Here is a 24,347-nt window from a genome sequence, read left to right on the forward strand (position 1 = left end):
TTTTCAGTTTAGGACTTGTACTAGACGGTGGAAAATGTTGCCGCAGAGTGCCATTAATCTAACAAGAGCTGAAATACCATTTAATGACTATATGGAGAACCAGACCATGCAGATTTATAACACTTCATGCAAACCAAAGGGTTTAAGAAGGTTGCTGTTTTGGGGCATAACCCCTAGCGTAGGGATAAGCACACACATTTCAGAAACAATTTTGCATATAAATACAATCGAGGCTCTTGCATCTTCCTGTCATGTATCTAGTACTGGACAGAAAGCAGCTACTAAGCTGGATCATGGAATCACAGAATGGTTTGGGCTGGAACGGACCTTAAAGATCATCTAGTCCCAACCCCCCTGCCATGGGCAGAGACACCTTCCACCAGCCCAGGCTGCTCAAAGCCCCGTCCAATCTGGCCTTGAACCCTTCCAGGGAGGGGGCAGCCACAGCTTCTCTGGGCACCCTGGGCCAGCGCCTCACCCCCCGCACAGGGAAGAATTTTTTCTTTACATCTAATCTAAATGTACCCTCTTTCAGTTTAAAGACATTACCCCTTGTCCTATCACTACATGCCCTTGTAAAAAGTCCCTCCCCATCTTTCCTGTAGGCTCCCTTTAGGTACCAGAAGGCCACTATAAGGTCTCCCCAGAGCCTTCTCTTCTCTAGGCTGAACAACCCCAACTCTCTCAGCCTGTCCTCATAAGGGAGGTGTTCCAGCCCACAGAGCATCTTCGTGGTCTCCTTGTCAACCAACCCCCAAGTACTTCTCACCAGGGCTGCCCTCAATCCACTCATCATCCAGCCTATATTTGTATTTGGGATTTCCCTGACCCATGTGCAGGACCTTGCTCTTGGCCTTGTTGAACTTCATGAGTTTCGCACAGCCCCACCTCTCCAGCCTGTCCAGGTCCCTCTGGATGGCATCCCTTCCCTCCAGCGTGTCACCGCACCACACAGCTCAGTGTCTTCAGTGAACTTGCTGAGGGTGCACTCGATCCAACTGTCCATGTTGCCAAAAAAGATGTTAAACAGTGACGGTCCCAACACTGACCCCTGGGGAATGCCACTCATTAGTAGTATCCACTTGTCTAACTTAGACATCAAGCTGTTGACTGCAACTCTTCAAGTCTGACTAACCAGCCAATTCCTTATCCACCAAATGGTTCACCAGTTAAATCCATTTTTCGTCAATTTAGAGACAAGGATGTTGAGCAGGACAGTGTCAAATGCTTTGCACAAGTCCAGGTAGCCAAACCTCTGGCTGTGGCACCAGTCCTGTAACCATTTGTTGACTGGATTTGAGTTTCACCCCAACAGGTGGCTCACTCCCATGAATGGATAACAGTCTTATTATCCAGGAAGGAACTGGTCTGAAAGGAACTAATTTACAGGCATAGTCAAGTTGTTAAAAACCCATAGCTTTCATCATATCTGGGATTTTTCAGAAATAGCACCTGCAGTTTCTGTTGGTGAGGCTTGTAGGAATGAAAGTATGGATTTGTAATGTTGGATGAGTTAATCTTATAATTAAGTATAATACACTCAAGAACAAAGAGGCAAATATGCATGTTGGTGTCAGTGTAGTTATGGATGGGAAGGGAGCAATTTTATACTGATATTCTCTAACCATTCAGATCTATCCTGTTTTCATAGCTGTTATTTTCAATTTTAGTTAGTTCAGGGCATATCTTTTTCTCTTGAGTATCTGAAAATGCTCAGCTATTATTATATTTTGCTCTGAATTTTCCCTTTTTTCCCCCTTGACTTCTCAGTCTTCTTTTGTCTATCTTGTTCTCATTCCTTTTGTATGTGTGTCTGCAGGTGGCTTTTACAGCAAAATCTCATTCTGCTTTCCTGCCCTTCCCCCATCCTCTCCTGTTTTGTTACTGCATCGCCTGTCTCATTTGTTCCTTTCCTTATGCCTGTAACTGCTCATTTACTAATAGATTCCATTCTGTGCCTATGGAGTTTTTTCATTTTCACTGTCCTCGAGCACTGAATCACTGACTTTGTTGCTACAGAAAGGAATAAATTCCCAGGCCAGTCTACAGAACAAGTTTCACTCTTCCCATGGATGAAGAGGAGGATAGTGGCTGAGCTTAAGAGATGTTCATGGAGGGTTGTTGGCTCTCAAACATTGAACAAGCTTATTATTGCTAGCAGCCTACCAGCATCCTTTCCTCTAACCCTGAGTATTTCCCATAACCCTGGCAGCTTCTTGACAAGAATAATCAAGCTAGGTGAACAGCACAATAAATTTCCTAAACAATGCGTAAAACAGAACAAACAATCAAACAAAAAGTTTTGGGGCTTTTGCCTTGTCTTACCACATTCATACATGTGACCACAGTGTGTCAGGTGTTTCCACATTGCATCTTACTGTATTTATTAATTGCTGATATGCCCATTCCTTGCTTTCTGAATGAAGTGCATAAATGAGATATGACACCATCTTAAGTGGATACAGTCCAGCATAACTACAGCAACCAATTACATTTTTGTTGTCACAGTGATGCACTACAAAGCAACTCTAAATATCACAATCAGGGAGGGGTGAAGACACTCCTAAAAAGCATTTTTACTTGAAAAATGCAGTAAGCTGCTAGCTACAACATCTAGATACAAGTTTCAGTTGCACAGGCTGAGATAGAGGTCAAGATAATAAACAGACAACATTATGATCAGCCTTCATCAACTAGTGGGACTGTGACCAGAAGCCAATGTCTTTGCCATTTACAAAGGCTCACTGTTGGTGGCTGGGATGTAAAACCCACTTTCTCTATCGATAAACTGGTGTTGGTGCAGCTTCCTTCCAGTTCTTATTTTCTGCTCCATTTTCCTCCCACAAGCTTTTCTATACCTAGACGTCTTAAGTGGATAACAGTCAAAAGCACTCTTCAGCATCTGAAGACCTTTTTTGTTTTCCTTTTTTCCTTTATGTCTCATATTCTGCCCAGCAGACGTCCAGCTTTTGTGTGGTGAACTCCAGCATGCTTTTGTCAGACTCTTCCTTTTGGGCTGGTAGTAGGACAACAAAGAGAAAACCACTAACAGTATGTCCAGAATGATCCATCAAAGCCTGGGTAGGTTAGGAAGCAGCCTGGCATCATGTTTCTTTGCTTCAGCAAAAAACAAGACAGGTTGTGAATACTGCAGGTTTTTCACAATATCACCATTGCTAATCAGGTCTGACTATTCATGCTAAAAGCTGTGGCACAAACAATTTTTTGACTCTTTGTGATGTTCATATTCTCTGTCTTTTAAAAATAAATGCAGAAATTGGCAGTGTCACAGTGCAGCTGGTTATATGGAAAACCATGCTGGACAATGTACCAGTGTCAGGTTGCCAAAAGTAATGTATCAGCAAAGCCACAGCTTTCAGGTTAAAGTTGTCTCAATTCAGTGAAGCCAGCTATTTGCAAATACCAATCAGAGAATATCTGCTTTATAAGTATAAAGGATTTAACTTGGCACTAGAGGTTAGTGATAAAGCTGGTAGGGATTTTTCTGATTAAACTTTCTTCTAATTGAAACCAATCCCTTGTATCCTAAACTATTTGGAATAATCCGCCAGATGATTATTTGTTCCCTTACTATTTTTTCCGATTTCAAGGGGAAAAAAAACCCATCAAAATCTCAAATTTCACACTGAGTTCTTGTGAAGTAGCTGTAGAAAAATGTCTTTATTTCCTGAGAGAATCCCTATTCAGTATTGCTGATAGTGAAGCAGTATTTACAAGTGTAAGACAAACCTTTTCAGTTTTAAATGTGGATTGCCCCAGAGTAGGCAATGCAAGCCCTGTTTAAAACCTCCTAGTTGCTCAAGGCTAAGCTCAGACTGCCCCAGTTGTTAGACTTTCACTCCCCATCACTATGCCTGCTGCAGAATTTGAATCAAACCACTGCTACTTCAATTCTGAACATTTCCTAAATAGCATCCAAATATAGGTGAATTTACCCATCATCATTACATTAACTATGTATGGAGAAAACAACGTGTCCCATTTGCTCACTTATTTCTAAAAACCCAAAGATAAGGAATCAGATGACGCACAATTTAGCGAGCTTGCAAATAAATGCAACATTCACCAGTTATGGCCAGTTAGACTAAAATTTAATATGATTCAGTTTTAGACAAATCTATGTATCAAGCTGAGATTTTCATTTTAGGCCCTAGGAGTCCATTCCAATGGGACTCTCTTTATAAATGGGAATTGTTCTTCAGTATAGTTCAATGCACTCTGCCAGAGTTTAGCCTTTTGCTTAATTTACTTTGTACAAATGTACAAATCAGTTGATAGAGTAATTTGAACTGTGTCTTCTATCTGATGACTTAGTCTTGTGTAAGCATCTGGGTATGAGTGAGGGGCACTGTGCAGTCAGTGCGGCAGTGAAAGAACGACTGTCAGTAATTTACTTGAAATTCATAATTCAGGAGAGTTCTGGACTTTTAACAAGACAAAAGAGAAGTCAAAGATGATCTGAAAATGGAAAATGTATTTCTTTACATCTTCATAAACATTCAAAGAACCAAACCCCAGCAATATCAGTAACCCAGCAAACCACTAACAATGGTCTGTCACTGAACACCCAGACAAAAAATGAGTATGCCTAATTCATTTGCCTAAGTACATCTCTGGGGTAACTTTCTTCACTAACATTTAAAGAGATGACTGAGTAAAAATGATAGGTCTAAGTAAGAAACACAGCTAGAAAAACAGTCCTGGTTCACTACACCTTATTTACATTGTTTTTGCAAGTCTCCACAGCTGCAAGTCACTTTGGCAGTGAGCATAGAAGTACTGGTGCTCACAACACTTTCATCACAGTGAAATCATGATGTTTTGACAAACTGAATATTAAGAATTGCTACAAGGGAACCTCGTAGTAGTAGCATCTATGCAGTGCCGATTTAGCTCTACTAAGAAAAAAACCACTGAATATAGTGGTAAAAAGTTGACACCTTCCTTATATTAAAGGCTGCACCCATGCCGGTATCCTTACAGCTGCCCTGTTTCCAAAATATGGCTGTGCTCACATTCCTTCTCGAAAGTGAACTTGTAGACGTAACCATAAAAGAGAGACACTTGGAAGATATGGATGGTTTGAAAAGAGTGGTCATCTAATTTTATGGCTCAAGCCATTAGAGTAAGAGGCTTTCCTTGGCTGTACTGTAGAGGTAGGATAGGAACAGAGTAGGAATTCAGAAATTCTTGCTCTAAGAGTCACTCCACTTAGCTACATCAGACATGCCAGTACTATAGCTGAACAGAAACTTAGTGAGAGTTTTTATTTATTAGAAAATAGTAATTCATTTAAATAAAAACTGTTTCTCTGAAAGGGTTGACTTAACAAAATTACCCTTTCGAGGTAAACCTATCAAAAAAGATTAAAATGTGTTCCAATCATTTGGGGGGGGGGGGGGCGGGGAATTCCTAATAGAAAGGCTTCCGGTTTTCAATCCAAAACAACATTTCTCTTTTTAAAAGTAAGCCAACTGTTTTTAAAATATATATGATTTTGAAACCACAACAAAATGTTCCTACTGATTTGACACAATATTTGCAAAAAGAAGTCCAAATGCAGATTTTATTTGGCTGGTAAAAGGAAAAAAAAAAAAAAAAAAACAAAAAACCAAAACACTTACTGAAAAACTCTTTTGTTATGGGAAAATAATTTCTCATTCAGCTCTACCTACTTTCCACAACTAGTTTGTTCCCTATTAACAACCAGTAACAGCAAGAATCATACTGTTATTAGATGGTAGCACTTTTCCTGCTTTTCTTGAGTTGCCTCGGGGTGCCCTCACAACTTGTTTATATGTGTATGTGGTAGGAGGCTGTGATTACACTGCTCTGCAGACACAGCCTCAGTCTGAACAGCAGAGACTGCACCAGGCAGCGGCAAATGGTGAAGAAGAAAAAAGTTAAAAAACACCTTGGCTTTCCTTTTCTCTCCCAGCAGTAAATCCGTTAGCTGGCTTCAGAGCTCCTGCTCATGCACTCAGCTTCATTAATGAGCTGTGGAAAGTGAGGTGGCTCAATTCCCTTAAAATCCTGGCAAACTGCAGGGATATTTGGCTCCTGCCAGATCCTGTGGGCACCTGGGGGTGGTCCACTCACTCCATCACAATAAGCCTCCTTTCCCGTAACTGCCCAGCTTGTTTTCTACGTGATCATAAGCCTTTGCTTGGTGCTGTGGGAGTTACTGTATTGTCACCAAATCAGCACCATGGTTTCATTGCAGGCAAAAAATGTACTTGTCTGATTTCAGAAGCCACGATAAGGTTCTAGGACTGACAATCAGCTCTAAATATCTCAAAATATGCAGCCTGGGAAAAGACTCAGCAAAAAGATATGCTGACCATGTTGAAATGTGCTGAAATTTAGGTTTGCAAATTGAGTGCATCATACAATTCTGACCAAACTTTTTAGAGGCTGGAATCAAACACTAAATAATAAATTATGGTGTATCTTAGAAAGAAAAGTATCCAGGTTGTATTCTCTACTGTAAAGGAACAAATCAACTACAGAATTGATATGGGGTGAGTGCTGGTATAAAACTGTATATAAGCAGTAATTAGCTCCTGCTTCTAGGTACATCTGCTTCAGAAAATCTTTGTATGGTATTGTGATACCTACTGTCAAGGACAAGGAGAAAACATAAGGACAAAGTGTGAGCTTTGAAGAAATTACCTAATGATAGTCATGAGCCAACAGTGCACATTCTGCACTTTGCGCCATGTCTACAGAACACAACTTAATGCTGTGCAAATAACCAAGCTGGTTCTGGTATTAAAAACAGTATAAGTGCATATATGCAGCAGCCTGCCTGAGCCAATTTAAAGTAGCCTGGCAATTTAACTGCCCAGAGAGAGTGATACTACTGCCCTGTATTCAAGCTACCCTGGAATTCACATTTTGGCTTGTATCCTAATGCTGCAGCAAATTCAGTCTTTGTGTTGGTGTTCAATTGTTTTGAAAGCCTATTTTTAAGTTCAAAGCTCTTTTTTATACACAAGTTAGCATGTGTTGCTACAATCATTCATCAGCCTTTAATCATGCCATTAACTGTTTGAAGTACAGGTTTGCTATACTCAAACTCCCACTTCATAGTAAATAGTGTTTTGTTGCATTAAATCTCATGACATATCCTGTCTAATCTGTACTGGATGATGTTAAAATCTTAAGACTGATTTTTTTTTTCTTAATGTTTGTCGATTTTCTTTAATACAGATCCACCACAGATGAATAATGTCATGCCAACATCTCCCCTCCTTCCTCAGATGGCACATCAACATTCATATCCCAGCCTGGGACAGATCACAAACCCATATGAGCAACAGCCCCCAGGCAAAGAGCTTAACAAGTATGCCTCTCTAAAGGCAGTCGGTAAGTAAGCAACACAATGCATGACTTCTCCTGTAGATAAGTATGTTGCATTTACTGTTGTCAGATGATACTCTGCTTCAAAGTTAAAAACAAAGTCTTGCTCATCTGGACTACTACATGATAGAATTTCATATAGATTATCATGTTAGTTGGAAATGCCTTAAACATTAACAGGGGGACTACAATTAGTGATAAAAAAATTACATGTAAGAATTGGTTATCATATGCACATGTGCTTATATATGCATACAAAAATACACCATACATACTGTACATCATTTTCCAGGAAGTTTCACCTATGTTGTAGTCACAGTGTTCAGCCCTAGTTCTTTATGCCCTGAATATGCCTACCATGCATTTTGGTATGTATTTTCCATACCTATCTGTACAAATGAGAGAGAAAAACATCGGATATGTTGCAAAGTTAAAGCATATAATTTAGACACCTGATAAATATTTCCAAAAAGATAAGGTACTTGTACACTTCTGAAGTAAGAGCTTTCACATTTTCTGCAGAACGTGCATTAGTAGGTCACTGGAGGAAAATTCTGAGGCCTTATGACTTCAGGCAGTCAATCAGAAAGCTCCTAATAAAGATCCTGCTGGTGGTTATTTTCTGGGACTAACTAATATCATACACTATTATTTTAAGCAAATGGGGGAACATTTGTGGGGTGGGAAAAGGACAGTAGTGAGTAAAGATTTCAACATAATTTTCATATTGGAAGCATAAGTTGATAGTACTTTCCAGGGGCTGTAAATACCCAATGCACACCATGTGAAAACAGGAAGCCTTTATCACCTTACATTTCAGGTCCCTTCTAGACAATAATAAATTAAGAACTAGGGGGGTCTATTCATAAACAGCTTCTCACTAACCCTTGCTCAGCTTACACATATGGACACTAACATCATTTCCTCATGAATTTAGAGCAGTATCACACTGCATATTTCCAGAAAGAGCTACTTCGCTCAGAAAAACAGAACAGCTGAGGACATTCTGATGTAAGAATCTAATATTCATCACACCAGAAAAACTTTTATCACAAACTGACATTCTTTTATCCGAACTTCAGGATAGCAGACCTCTAACAAAATGTACATCAAAGTTCAATCTCAAATAGTTTAGCTTTGCTTTAGCTTGACATTTCTGTTTCTTACACGTGGTATTTTAAAATCTGTTTATAAAAGACAGGGGTTAATAGCTATCTGCTGAATTTTGAATACAGACAGAGTAGCTTTACAATTCCTTCTTCAAAAAGTGATACTGTGCAATGATGTGGTGATTATCACAGATTTATGCACTGATATCAGTCTTTTTCAGGTGTCAATTTAGGTCAAGCTGATCATCAGAGCTAAAAAGTACTTAAGCAAAATAAAATTATAGAGATACACTGAAAAGAAACTTCTCTCATCTGTCCAAGAGCCACTGAATGTGCTTGTTTTTTTAAATTATTAAGTTAGAACTTTGATATTTCTTGGGTGTCAGTACATGTTTTTAAAGCAGCTAGATTATAACCATACAGTTAAATCAACCTCGAAAGATTGTGCACTTCAGGTCCAGAAGTTGTATAATGCCTCTCAGAATTTTAAACTAAAATAAAGATAACTTTCAGGAACATTTTCTTCCAGGAGGATTGTGCCATCTTCCCATGCTTTCCCCCTATCCTTCCTATCCCCTCTCTTTTTTTTTTTTTCCCCTGTAGATCTACTGGTCTCAGACCACATTAGCCAAGTTTTAGATTCAGGTGAATTTTCACAAGAAAAGTACAAAGTGATGAATTGTTATCCAAACTTTTCAGAAGAAAACAGTAGAGATTCTGGAATTGTGATATATGCATACCTCTGTGTGGACATATGGAGCAAGAGTTTTTTCATATATGTTCAGTTTTTTACCACTTTCAGACTCTCAGGGCCATGATTCCTCCTAAGAAGTACCACTTGAGTACATCTCAAGATCATGAAGAGGATTTTCCATGATGCTAGCTAGGCCTGGGTTTGTGACCATGCTGACATCAAGTTAGCCAGACTGCACATTGCAGAATTCATACCGGCTTTATGAGAGTTCTGAGAGGAAATAGCAAGCGGCCTACATCAGGCCCACCAAATAAAATTTAACCTGACAACATCTTTTCAACAAATAGACATAAACTGAGTTCACCCTGACCTGGTATTCATGTCACAGAGCGATGGCATTTTTCATATGCTAACATTCAGAGCTACACTTACTGATCCCCATAGCAGGTTAACGAGTGCGTGTAGTCCATTTCCCTTTGCATTCATTGAGAGTGGCTTGAGGGTGGATTCATTCCCCACAACAGAAATTTAATAAGCGATGTGTTCTATATTCCTCCATGCATTTGAGGCAAACCATATTAATTTAAGTGCCTCTTACTCTGCATGATCCTATTGTTTAGATGTAGTACACCGTGCTTAATTCTCTTCTTTAATGGGGAGTGGGGGTGGAGGAAGAAGCATTCCTATTGCTTTGTAGCAATTGTAGCTATAGTACATTAATATCACTCATCATAATGTGGCCATAAGTGGTAAGAAGTTTAGATAACTGAAAAAGTGATGCTTTACCAGAGGCAATATTAAATTAATTTCCACACAGCTGATTTCTTCTGAACTGCAGATGTCCTAAAAATTTGCCTGTCTAATTTTAGAATTGAGCTACTCATCTCTCAGTGACTGGCTGCTGTGAAAATTCAGTCCATGGAAAAGTAGCAAGTCACAGTAATCTCTGTTCTGGATCATGTTCGGGACCTGCATTAAATTCAGTACCTAAGAGTCAAACACTTGTCAAAACAAGAGACAACAGTGCCATTGTTATTAATTTGCATTGTATTACTGAATGAGAATGATCAATACCTTGGTAGTGAGGCCAAGCTGATCCTTAGAAAGCTATTTTAAAGGTACAGCCTAGACTCAAATCACATAGCTTAGCAGAATGCAGTTTGAAGTTGGACTGTTCATGCATGTATACAATGCAACATGTGAGCTGCAGCGTCTTATTCAGCACAACAGGAGAGAAGAGAATTGAAAAGGCCAATGTGGATGTATTTTATTTTAAAAGTAAAATATTTCTGTGTGAACTAGTTCAAACTTCACAGCCAAACCTTTACACACTCAGTGGAAGAGGGGTTTTCCTCATTTCTTGTTAGGAATTTCTTTATTTATTGCAGCCTCCAGCATTCCTTAAGTACTGACTAGCAGCTACTGACCAAATTCGTCTTTTCCTCATACTGTCTGCTGGCTTTTATATCTCTGAATAACATGATGAAACTCTGTGCCTATTTTATATTCTCAGATGAGTACTTGACGTAAAACAAGGTAATAGTGAGTTGATATTTACTTACTGTTTTCCTCACTGTGTCGGAATTTTACTCTCCTTCTACCTTAACACGTACACCAACAGGGAATAATCAGCAGAAGGTAGAGGACCCCTTGGAAATGAGACAGAGCAACATGTACTTCCTGAAAGAATAGATAAGCAATCCACCTCCTAGCATCTCTAGCCTGACTGACTGGTAGGTGCACTCTGTTCATACATTATTTGTTCATTTTTGAGACAGAAAATCTTTTTTCAACAGTGCCAAATTTGTCCCATTAAAGAACGTCAGAGACTGTATCTGAGGGCAAAGGGTTAACAAACTCTAAGACCAGCCCCACCAAAAGTAGTCACTGAATGTTGTGTGACAGTAAACCCCCCAGTGTTTAGATATTTCAATTTTTTGGTCACCTGAGATGACATGATCCTGGTTTCCTTTGGTGCTATTGCAGTATTTGATTATTTATGTGAAAAGTGCAGGAAGAGGTTTTTCTGCATAAACTATTCTTATTTCCAGTTCATCAACCATGTTTTTACTCCATGCTTAAATGGTAATTCCTCACTTAAGCAATCCCGACATGCCTAAAGCTATAAGTGAACGATGATCTTGTATATGACCACCTTCATGAAATTCAAGTCCCAGGACATACAAAGGTAGCTCATCACAAATTTTTATACACATCATTTGGACACTCATTCAGAGAGCATGAACAAACCAACTTCAAATTCCACTCTGATAAGCTGTAAGAGTTGAAGTCCATCCTGTTGCTTAATAAGAGTTTCCTAGAGCTCAAACTGGTTTTGGTATCCTGAGGTATTGGTTATATTTATTCAGTCACATTGTTCTGCGAGCCTGTCTCAGTAACAGTTAATTTTCTTTCCCAAGTTCCAGGAACTGCAAAGTGACTAATTTTCTTTAGAGTTTCTTGCAAAAATTAAAAAATACCCCAAATACAACTTTCTAAAGCCCTGAAGGACTGGGAGAAAGATCACTGAGCTGATAGAGAGGTGGACAGACATACATGTAAAAACTGAGAATACAAATATTTCTACAGTTTAACATGATTTTATATTTCTTCCATAAAATTTATTCTTCCTCTCTCTCACACACACATGCACATACAAACCTTTGAAGAATTGACTGGGCATGACTTAAGAAGAGGTAACTCAGCCAGTTTAAACTCCTCCCCCATAAACCACAATGGACAGAATTTCTCCCTGAAACTCAGACCCAGAAAGTCTTTAGTGATGCTGGGAGTTGTAGTCTCTTGTGGGATGAAATCAGATCTAATTGATTGGGTATAGTGAAGCTAGAAGGAAGATATAATTGGCAGCAGACTCACCATCATATCTCTGAGTCTACAGCTTCCAGCATTTCTTGAAGCTTCACTGTTCTTTGATCCCAAAGGAAACGTTAGACCATGCTCCAGCTCTGCTTGCAGCTGCAAAACTTCAAAGTGAGATTCTTTAAATATGATACTCAAAGAATAAATATCTCCTGTTTAGGTCACTGTTACTATGTAGAAAATACTGTGGCCACAAGTGCACCAATGCACAAGGCAACATCTCCCTCAAAGGTGAATCACGTGAGAAAACTGTCCGCTTTGTCCTTTATATCTACACACACAGAAGGATCCAAAGGGGAAGATCACCATAAGGTTAACTATAAGGTGTTATCTTTGAACCATCCTCCTGTCTAATGCCAAATTTGGTGGTGCTTTCTCTTAAGCTTCAGATCTTCAAATTCCATAGAAATTACTGTAACTATGGTGATATAAGACTTGTCTTATGAGAATATAAAGCAACTTCTCAACTGCCCCCTAAGAATCTGACACCTATCTAACCAGAAGATGAGATTCTATACTGTTCCCTATTGTTCATTGTGCTCTGGGCTGGAAAGAAATACTGTAATTGTAAAAAAGAAAGCACAACTAGGAAAAAGGCCTGCCCATGCATTCACAGGGGTTGATACAATCAATTTCTAGAAAAAGAACTACAGAATTATCGGACATAATATTTTTGTGTCACTTTACTTTCCTCTACCAAACATACTGTTACACTGACAGGTAAATATTAATGTTTCTTTGGAAGGCTTAAAAAGGAATTGTACTTTCATTTCAAAGAGTAAAGAAATTTTGAGCTACTATGTCCATAAGCAGTTGCACAAAAATGGATTAAAAAAATCTGGGACATGGGAGTAGCTCCCTGGATTTAACACCATGAAAACAGACAAGGAAGTACAGATTAATGCATCATTTGTCATACCCAGAGGGTGATTCAGTTAATGATTTCATATATTTAGAGGTATGTTCATGTCATGGATAATACTAGAGTAGGCAATCTGCCCAATTCAACACTGGAACGATGGATCTGTCTCAAGAAAATATGACATAAAAACTTGGTATTTTTTTATTATTATTATTTACTTATCCCACTGTGGCTAAAGAATTTGAAGCTTCTAAGTGCTCATTTGTTAAGGAAGTCTTTCATACTTTAATCTTTGCTTCTCCTTCAGGCACAGAAGAAAAGCCAAGCAGCACCCAGTATCAAGCCTCACTTTACCAAACCCCTGCTAACACTTTTCCCTTATCTTTCCCATTTCCCAATTAGATGAAGGGCCAGTGTCACTTGTTTCACGTATGTCTTCTGCTAAGACTCCCAAACTTCACATCCTGCCCAGTGTCTGCAGTCTTCCAAGACGTTTCTTGCTTTCACTAAATCAGTTAATTGTTTTCTCTGTTCTTTACCAAATTGGCTTCTGATACCTGCAGGCACTCTATCATAGGTAAATAAAAAATGCTTGGGGAGTCTCGATCAAAATATTTTCTATTTTATCATCCAGCACACATAATTTCTTCTTCTATAGCTGTATTTTAGTTATAAATGTTGTTTGTGCAAAGCCTTGATATTAAACAAGATCAGTTGCATTACTGACATTCTTTTACAGCCTTTTAAAGAAACAACATTTTACTGTAGAATCTACAGGGTGATATTATTTCTAAGGCTGCAGAAATCTGCTGTAAGTAATCAGGAATCCAAGCAGCCATTTCCCATGCCATCCTTCAGCAAATAAAAGGAGCTGTGAAAAGGTAACTCTTCAGGGATACGTTGGTCTTAGCAGAATTGACATCTAGGCTGCCAGAAGCAAATTGCAAATAGTCCTTCTTCTACAAGAAGCAGTTCTGACACCAAAATAAGATGCTCTTAAACATTTCCATCTACATTGTCTCATTTTTAAGATTTTAGCAATGGATTGAACTTGTGAAAGAAGAGAAATCTGACCTTCAGGTGCATTTTATTAGGTTTATCTCAGGATTTTTAGTTTTCTGGTTTGGATTCACAGCTAGTATATTTGTTTTGTCTGAATTTGGTCCACTACCTAGTTTTATGGTGGATGAAGAATAATTTATAATGATCTATTAAATTCTTACCCTATTTTTCATGCCAAAATAACAGATTTAAATCTGTGCATCCTTAACTCTTGTTCTTGAAATTTATGTTCTTTCCACCCATTTTCCCTACAGTGGATTCCCTACAATGGAGAAACAGCCACTTGTTACCAGCATGTAGTTTAAAACAATGAAGATGAAACTGTCACAAATAAAGTCACAAAAAATCAGATTATAAACACCACTCCACAACCCATCAGTTATAGATCATAGGGAACTCAAATCCTTCCAGTAAAAATTAGGTTGGTTCTCTGGAAACTAGTTGATTTTTAAAATCCTTATTATGTGATAATGAAACAAAATGAAACAAAAAGTAATTTTCTCCTTTTTATAATATACGACAGATCTAAAATAACAGTAGCATGAGACCCATTGCTGCAGAATGCTAGTCGTTCAGGGTTTTTTTTTTACTGTATTTTGCTTGGTTTTTGTCTTTGCAGACTGCAGTCTTCAGAGGTAACAAGCTTACAGTAACCAGCTTTATTTCCGTCTATTGAGATCATTGGTGGCCACAGGAAGGAAACTAGTAAATCTAAACCAAGCATGGGTTATTCAAACCTATTTCTATGAAACGTTAATGAATTATGCATGAGACTTTTTACACATTAAGTGATGTGAAGACATGAGTGAAACTTCACACTTAGGCAATGCCACTAGATAAAAGTGAATCAATAAAAACCAAAGCTTAGCTCATGCAAAGACAAAGTAGTCTAACGATGTTAAGCATTCTCACTTGCAACCCTTCTTAAACATCTTTCTCCATATCTGTTTTATTTTGCACAGTAGACGTAATATCTACATATAAACATACTTCTCATTCTGTAATGCAAATTTTTAAATTCATTATTTAAGAGTAGAGGTGCATCATAAAGATATGAAAACAATTGTGAATACTTGCAGATGAATATCAACACTGTGGGATCCCAGCTAAAGTCTAGCTTTAATCTGAAGTATGACTTTTACAGTTCCAACCATGAAGCCTACACATCAATTACACTGGTTGTTCTGAACATACTCCACTTATTTTTTCCTCTTGGACTATTAGCTGTGCAGGTCACTTAAGTAATATTTTTGCAATAAGAGTTTCATACAGGTTATCAACATGTGGTATCCTGGAAGTGGTTCTCAGAGGTGCCAAATGATCAAAACTTGTAACTCTACAGGTAACCCAACCCTCCCCCCCCCCCCCCCCCCCCCCCCGATGTTTTTCAAAACATTAACAGAGATTTTGAGAATCTGCCTTGAGTTCATCATAATTTTTAAATACCTGCAGTGCTTATCAAGTGTTCTAAATCCACCACATGGAAGTGAAGTCCTAAATGATTTCAAAGTGTCAACTTTGAATTAATTCTGGGGCAAAAGTCTTGAAGAGAATTTTCTTAAATTAAAAGTTTTCCTAACTAAAGACTTTTGGGACCACTTTTATTTACTGAGTAGTGTTTCATGCTGACAATATTCAAATATAAATCACATTATAATGACTGATCCAGGATTTCTTCCTTTTAAAATTTTTAAAAAGGTGAAAAATAAAAGTAGCTTTTTAAGGAAGAGCTTTGATTTAAATTTTCCCAAGAACTGACCAAAGAATAATGGAATGAAGCCAGAGAGTACAATTCTGAAATTCCACTACAATCAATCTGCTTAATTCAGGAATAAATTTAGGAATTTTGGGCTTGGGAAGCAAACTGAGTGAGAAACAGACTTCAATTCCTATACTCATACTTTATTTCTCATAGTTCTACTGATTCACAATGGTTTTTTTTTTTTTTGTATGAAAGTATTACTTCTTCGAGTACATCAGAATCTGCCTCCATGGGAACAACAGAGCTTTAAACTATTTCATTCAAGCCTGTTGTACTTATGTTTGTGACATGAACATTCAGGTTTGGTTTGGTAATTTTAAGCAGTTATAAGGATTACTTTGTTGCAAGTCAGGTTTAACTAAACAAATAATACTTTTTTTTGGTTCTGACCAAATTAAAAAACTCAAAAGCTTTAATACTCTTCAGCTTTGTGTATGGATAGATGTCAACAGCAGTAGTGTGATGTTCTTCAGAACTACCCATGAATACCAATGAAGACTGGTAAGACAACTGATAGGAATGAATCCCTTATTAACAATATAATATAAATAGCAGCAGTTATCTGTCTGCTATTTTGGTTCTGTAAAGGATGTTCTAAAGACAGTAAATGTGTTTAAGAGAGAAATTACACAGATAAAAGACACAGAGATCATTGCTTTACTCCTACACATTCATACTATAATAACAAAGTGCTTGAGGCATGGCGGGAGGAAGAGCAATAACATGATTTGTAATGCACACAGTTCTTCCAAAAGTCCTTCCTCTGACAGCTTATATGAAGAAGGATAAGAGGAAAAGAGAAGCTGGGAAAAAAAAAAATATGGTATGTAGTAGGTATGAGACTACTCCATCAAAAAAATCATCAAGGAAATATCAGTCTGTCCCATCCTGATGATCATATTAAGTGCAATAGATAATGTTTATAGTGCAAAAGTTTGCAAAGCTTTCTAGGCTGTGGAAGGTGCTCCTGCAAAAAGTTCACCTTCCCCTGCAGGGAACCTGCCATAACAGGGGAGGAAGATCTGCAGCTCAGTGCTTTTGGTTCTCACTTTTGCAGGTGATGGTTTGATTGCAATTCCTGGAAAAAAAGGTAGAGCTGGAAACTGAACACTTCGATATGGCAGAAGTCTTGTGTGTGTGCGCACTATTAAATATTCATTGAAGTGAGCTTCATTACTGATTCTTCCTTGACTGTCTGTCAGTCAGAAATAATTTTGCTTTATGTGAAGGCTACTTGAAGGGTTCTGTTCAGAGCAGGGATTAGTTCTTCTTTGCCTTCAGGTTTATCCAATCTCTATGAAAACCTTATGAAATTGGTTTTCTTCTGACAGTGCAAGTTTGGCAATTGCCAGGGAACACCATTTCTTTTCAGTTTGACACACATCTCTGTTTTGGAAACCTGACAATTATGCACAAGAATTTAGTAATACAAATGCCACACAGTCTAATGGGAGGAAGAGAGGAAGAGATGGAAAGGAGAAGAGAAAAATGCAACTGAATGTGTGCAAATACAGCTATGGATTTTTGTTTGTTTGTTTGCTTAATAACTCTCTCTTAAAAAGCATTCCTTCTGGAAAAAAGAATAGAAAAGACAACTTTCTAATAGAAACAACTTATGCCACAGCTAATTTTAGGAAAAAAAAATCAACTTCAATCTGGAATGATTGCTAAAAATTCTTTAAAATTATAGCAGTTAAGAAACAGATCAAATAAAAATAACTCCTGCAAAAATAGTTATTACATCACTGGGATTTTTTTCATTTAACCAGTACAATTCAAAAAGCTTTTATGCCTCACTCCGTATTCAGAAATAATAGTGTAAATCTAGTATGACGCCAGTTGAAAGACAGAAAAATGCATGGTTATTTCAGCACTAAAAACATGTCTTAATTATTTATTCAGAGACCTGAACTGGGTCTTATGTGTTCTCATATAGCTTTCTACATCATCACAACTAGAAGTATTTGTAGCTGATTTGTAGCTGATTCAGACATAGTTTTAAGAGTTATAACCAGCAGTATACTAAAAGAAACAAAAAATATCTAATAAAAAGTATTAAAACTGAAAATTAAATTCAGCACACAGAACAATGCCAACAGCAATGTGTGAAAAAAATGAAATTAGGTTCATGCTAAGAACAGTTATTACAAATAAATGTGGTCAGGAATATAACAGCTTTTTCAGTCAACGTTAAATAAGATAAATTGACACCTTAAGGAAAAACAAACATGCCTTTTTAGATGCTGAATCACATTGCAGAGCACTGTGAAATGTTTTCTGACATGACCCACATACTACTCAGTGTGCAGTCTGCCAGGACAGTCCACCTGGTTTGCGGTCCACTCCCCGGAGCAAGGCACACTGCTGCGTGCAGACTGCCTGAATTACTCTGACTGCAGTAGTAGGGCCTGTTATCGCACATGACTGCACACTTTTTCTGCAAATGTACAATGAAGCAGTGCTCCTGGAATAGTTAGGAAGCTCTGCCCTTAAACAAACTGAAGGTCCTCACTGTCCAGAAAGATTACAAACAATTTCGTATTATTGTTGGTGTATGAAAGCATTGCTGCAAACTCTTGACACAATCAGATTTGCCCTAACTGATTTGCTTGAGAAGCACTAAAAACTACCCAGTGAAAAAACAAGCAAGATTATTGAAAGAAGTGGAAGAAACCTTTTAAGCAAATCTAAGTGTTAACCTCTTTGGCTTCGGACAGCATTTTTAGAAAGCAAGCCAAGCCCTTATTTCCTATAATCAGTTTATGCTGCAGTCATGCTTTATTCAGAAGTTAAGCACGACAGCATGACTCCTTAGATAGTTTCTATTTCAAAAGGCAAGTTTTCTTACTGTATACAAGGTTTCCAGTAAAACTGAAACTGATAAATATGCCTAAATGAGATAAAACAAAATAAAATAAATATGTCACAGTCGATTTTTTGTATTTATTTGCCATTGTAGATGCCATGAAAGGACATGAGCTTAGAGGCCTTTAGGAAAAAAAAAACAATGAAAAAACAGATTTACAGTTACTGGACAGCCACTGGCTGCATTTTCAAAGAAAAGCCAGAGATTTCAATACATAATTCTCTTAGACTTCTTTTACAGTTTCTTCTGCTGGTTCAAGAATAGAACTGGAAATCTTGTTTCCTTCTCAAGTTTATCATTCATTGCACAATACTAAACCAGCAATTTAACATCCTGATGTTTTAATTTAAAATGTTAAATCACTTTAGAATATAAAAAAGGAGTCTGATCTTTGTCTATCTGCATGCAACAGATTTCAGGTCTGAAAACATTTACAATTTTAATGTTAATTTAACATGATGTAGCCACCATTTCTTTCCAGGTTGACAGAACCTATTGAGCCTGGTAAATCAGAAAAGCTCTGTTTTTCTTACACTGCTTAGATACAAGTATCTTCATGTCATTGGTCTCTACATTAGGTACAATGAGTGTGCATGTGTCTGAAGTATTTTGACCAAAACCAAATCATGATATCACTGCAGCACTTTGCAAAATTGAATCATAAATACTGCAATTCAATACTATGTGAATCAATGCAGTCAAGTATGCAAAGTCCAACTAGAAAAGCTGTTTTACATGTCCAAGGAGAAACCTGCCTAAACTTACACAGTCAATAAATGTTTGTAAAAAGAAAAAGAAAAAATAGACTTTGCAGTGCTATGCTTCTTGGGCACATTATAAGAAGAGAGGTGCTTCTGCTCACAGACATGTGGTTAGTCTTGCACCCCAGGGAACTGTAACCCTGTACATAAGGTACCACACACGATGTCTGATGCTTGAGGAGTTAATCAAATTCTGTCTCAGTGTTCCCAGCCAAGCAGCAGCCTTTGCTGCCTATAGTAGATAAAGAGAACATTGCTGAGACTGGAGGCTCTACTTACCAAGTCTAATTACATTCCTATTCTGAACCATTCTCTAATGTGTTTCAAAACCCAGAAATATTCTGGCCTCTTCAGCCTTTCAGATACCGTCATGAAAATAATCAATAGAAGAGATGTTTGGGCCTACATATTTATGTTTCATCATGTCTCATATCATGAAAGTAGAATTTTATTTCATTGGCAAAACAAAATGCAGTCTTGTGTCTGGAGGTGGACAAGCTCCTTTCAAGCAATGTCTGCAGAAGAAAAGGTTGATATGGTACATCTTTTCATTACTGGTCTCTCTCCAGATCACTATAAGAAATGAGTAAATAGATAAAGTGGTAAAGGGGCCCAGAAGAGAAATAACACAGAGCCACAGAAAGTAGGTTCTACCAAAATTATGAAAATAATTTATAGGTGGCTATATGCATTATGTATTTTTCTTTACCTCTATCAGTAATAGGGAATAAAAATCATGAGAAAGAATCCAAAACCATAAAATATTATCTTCCTTTTCAGAATGTCTTAAATAAATACAAAATGGTGTTAGAACTTTTTGGGGAAGAAAGACAAATATTTAGGACAAAAATCAATGCATTGCAGCCCACAGACTGAATTCTGCATTCTCAGAGCTCAGTACAAGAATGGAGAAGGAGAGTTGCAAAAATGATTTTAAAGAGTCTTCGCCCTTTCTTAGAATTTAATAGGGTTTAAAATCATCCCACCTTATACACAGCCACTCCCATGAGATGAGAACAGCTACTGACCAACCATGAAGTAGCTACATTTCTTTCTCTTGGCGACATACAGATCTATCATATTGTCCTACCCATTGCTGGCATTATGCTATGCAAAGCAAATTCTTCTACGCTCCATGATGCTTGGTGAACCCCTTTATTTGAAAGACAGGACATGTATTACTTGTTTTACTAGATGGAGCACACTTTTCAGTGAAGTTATTGGATCCAGTTCATATCCAAGGGCAGCTAATATGAACTCATTCCATGTTAGTTTTTTCCCCTCACCCAAGAAAAATTTGTGCTAGTGTAGAAATGATACTTCGTTGTTATTCAGATGAACTCCTACAAAAACTCTCACATAGAGTTGGGTTATAACTTGGAAGCCTTTGAACATATTGTCTTAGATGCCAGCTTAGAAAAGCAAATGAATAAGCAATCACACATTCAGACAGGATCAACAACAGCACCACCAAAGGCAGCATGCTAGTATTTCACTGGGCAAAATTCTCATCGTTTTTGAGCCAGGATCTGTTACCCTTTTGTCTTTCCTTGAGTTTTCACTTTCATTACTTAGAGAGAGAAATGTAAGGTTCCTATAGCTTCAGGTAACTACACTAACATCTCAGTGAAGTCATGGCTGTAGAAGCAAAGCCTTGTTATAAACTGTTAAATATTACACAGGGATAGCTTTACTGTTACACAGAAAACATCTACCAATAGCAGTTTGTGTATTTTAGCTGTTATCTGGTGTGTCATTGTAGTCATTCCATTGCTATCCTGTCCCCAACACTTTCCATTGGCTTGCTTTCTGTATCTCTAGCCCTAAATCTGAAATACAGTCTCTTTGTGGCTAGAATAAAGTTCTGCATTTCACAGAGTAGTTCTTAAAATATGTTCAGATAACAAACAATTCTGTGAAACATCTACTGAGACGCAGGGTTCCCTATATATTTTTGTATCTTCTGACTGACTGCAAGCTCTCATTGAAGTTTTGGTTTTTTTTTTTTTTTTTTTTTTTTTTAATGTCTATAGAGCTTTTATAAGGGCTCACTCCTTTGTGGATTCTCCCCTCTCACTTTAGAGGTTTTTTCCCACTCCTAGGTGCCTACTTTCACAAAAGCAGTAGGACATAATTGTCTTTCAGGATTTTATACCTCTTTTATAGCTGTAAGAAATGGTGCAGGAATCCAGAGCCATTTGATGGACCCACAGAGATAAAAGGATTGTCAATTAGGAAAGGAGTAAGAAATACTGCTTCAGAATTACCTAAGACCTCCTTATTTAGCTGCACTTTCTACACAGAAATTCTTGTAACTGCAATATTTTACAAGAAAAAGAAAGCACTACACAATGTTACTGTATGTTCACACAACTCTGCCAAAAGTGGTTACATAGCCACCTTGAAGACTACTTCAGGAGCAGAACAGTATCACATAACTTTAAAGGTACCTCTCAGCACAGATAACATACACTCAAATAAGCACACTGAGTAATTCTGCTCCTATTACAGCCACAAGAAAACACACTTTCATCCATGGTATTTACTTTATAAGCAACTCACTAATTTACCTGCTTTTGTTATTTAACTGTGAATTATGAAGAAATACGTGAAACTTCCGAATTTGGTCATGGCCAATCATCAACCAGCAAAAGAACAAATCTTGCCTCTGCTAGAGACAGATACAAGCAGAATGGTGAAACTTGAATCAAAACATACCATCAAAGCCCATTCCTTTCTGGCCACCTCAACTAAATGAGCCTAAACTTACTGAAGTTTTCCTAGGCATTCCCATGACCCTGCTATCCTAAGCAGCTGAGTAGTCATCTCCTTTCAAAATCAAAATTCAAGGAATAAGGCAAGGGTCCCAATCTGAGACATCTGTCACCGTTACTGGGAAAGTCAAGATCAAAATAAAACAGTTGTGGTAAGTTTATTGAAGGCACCATTGGATTCAGATAAGAGCAAGTAGTGGAGTGTTCCACCTTTTAGATTATAAGCTCATGGTTGTACAACTGCTCCAACTAAGTGGGATTTAAATCTACATTCCCTAGCCAGCAAGGTGCATCCCAGCTTCTGTTAGGATGGTCCCCACCCAGATTCGTATCCTGATGAACTTGTGCTGTGGAACAAAAGAAAATTCAAGATTTATTAGTCTAGAAAGACAAAGGAGGAGAAAGCATCTATTTAGCTTAATAGCTTAGGTACTCAGCCAGGAGAGAGAAGTCCTGCTTTTGATCCTTACACCGTTTCTGTATTTTTTTCAGTTATACATTTCATGCACAGCAGGAACAAAAGCCCAAGTTCTCCCTCCTCCTAGGCACATGCATTAAGGTTGGAAAAAATTCATATTTCAACATCTTTTCCAGATGAACAGCTACAACAGTAACTAAATTTGTGAGTGCAATGCCTTGGAGGAGTAAAAACCTTACAAAAATATTGAAACTGAGAACATTTTTATAATTAACTGCCAAGACTGGAGGGAGGGAACATAAAGAATAGCACTCAGAATTAAAGCCCTTCTTTTACTATTGTTCATTTGGCAATTTTGCAGTTCTAATTCTTTACTCCTTTTGCAAACATGACAGTGATATCTTTAAATCCTGTTTTACTGATTTATATACAGAAGCCAATGCAGAAGGCGCTTCTATAGCACCTTTCATCTGAAAAATCAGTGTACTCTACAAATTAAACTTCATAATACTTAACTACCTCCTCCAATGTGTTAACAGCTCTTTTTACAACTGGTGAAACTAACACAGAGGGAAGTTGAGTTATGTACCCAGGGTCACATAATAAATCCATCCTGTAACTCCAAAATGTCTCTTTGCATGTTTAAAGTCCACAAAATATTTATAGGGCCTGGTTAAGAAGAAAAATGAACTTCCTGAAACTCACAGTTGATTTTTAAAGTAGCTGGCATCAGCATGCTATAAATATGCTTTTCCTGGTAAATTATTTGTTACAAAACCATGCTCAATATTACTCTTCTGAATCTTTTCTGCTTTGAAAATCAAAATTAAAAAACCTGTTTCTGCACTATGCTAACATCAGGTCACTCACACTGGGGCATAGCACACTGATATTATAAAACCTATAATCTAGTCAGTATGAAAGAATGAGGACTGCTTCAAGACTTGCCAAAATCCCAGTTGAACAACTGAACAACTTGGTTTTATCAATGATTTGGTTTTGGGCTTTTTTTGCTACATATTTGCTACAATGGTATTTTCCCCCACCCAATTCTGGTACATTTGCCTATGTGTAACCCTGCATGTGTGTGCTGAAAGAAAACTGTTTTAAAGAGGTTAAAACATTAGATAAAGAGGCTGGCTTTCACTGTTAGCATTTAACTCCTAGGCATATGTAAGAAATTCTCAGGAAAAACCCTGCAAAACATTATTTGATCAGTACAAATACAAACAGCAGCTCACCCACACTGTCACTGCCACACAAAATGCATGCAATCAGCCATTCATCATATGCTTGCCAGCTTTCTGCTTGACTTTGTTGACAGGGATTTACAGATCAAAGCCTGGTTTATTCTCTCCAAGCCCAGTTTCCAGACAACAGTTGAGAAGTCCCTAGAAAGGGACTATGGACTAAATTAGTTAAAGCAACTTTAATGTAACCATATTTACAGAATACATAATTTCACTTTCTGTATGATCTTCCATAAGAAATAAAGAGTTGAAAATTTTACGTATAACATGGCATAAACAAGAGCATAATCAATCTCACAGATGTGTCATAGACACAGTCCTTATGGGGCTGATTTCCTCCATGCTTAGTTTTTACAGCGGTGGTGTTGTTTATATGCAACAGTAATACAATTTACGCTTCTGTGAGAACATCAGTCTTGATGTGTTTGGAGATCTGAGTAACATACCTGATGTCTGATGAAATTCAGAGACCCAGCACCATTGCTGGTGGTGGGAAAAGGTACAAGAGAGAAAAATTAATAAGAAA

General features: G+C 37.7%; 1 protein-coding gene across 3 annotated transcripts in view; it reads left to right on the forward strand.

Moving 5' to 3' along the window:
• The window catches only part of SHISA9 (shisa family member 9), a 197,499-nt gene that overhangs the window by 167,916 nt on the left and 5,236 nt on the right, over positions 1 to 24,347 (forward strand). For all 3 annotated transcript variants that reach the window (XM_032983575.1, XM_032983577.1, XM_032983574.2), the window contains one exon: positions 7,234 to 7,389. In XM_032983575.1, the coding sequence (XP_032839466.1) occupies positions 7,234 to 7,389 (156 nt within the window). The remainder of the gene's footprint in view (positions 1 to 7,233; positions 7,390 to 24,347) is intronic.

This window comes from Tyto alba, unplaced genomic scaffold, assembly GCF_018691265.1.
Source record: "Tyto alba isolate M040663 unplaced genomic scaffold, T.alba_DEE_v4.0 Super-Scaffold_28, whole genome shotgun sequence".
NCBI lineage: Eukaryota > Metazoa > Chordata > Aves > Strigiformes > Tytonidae > Tyto > Tyto alba.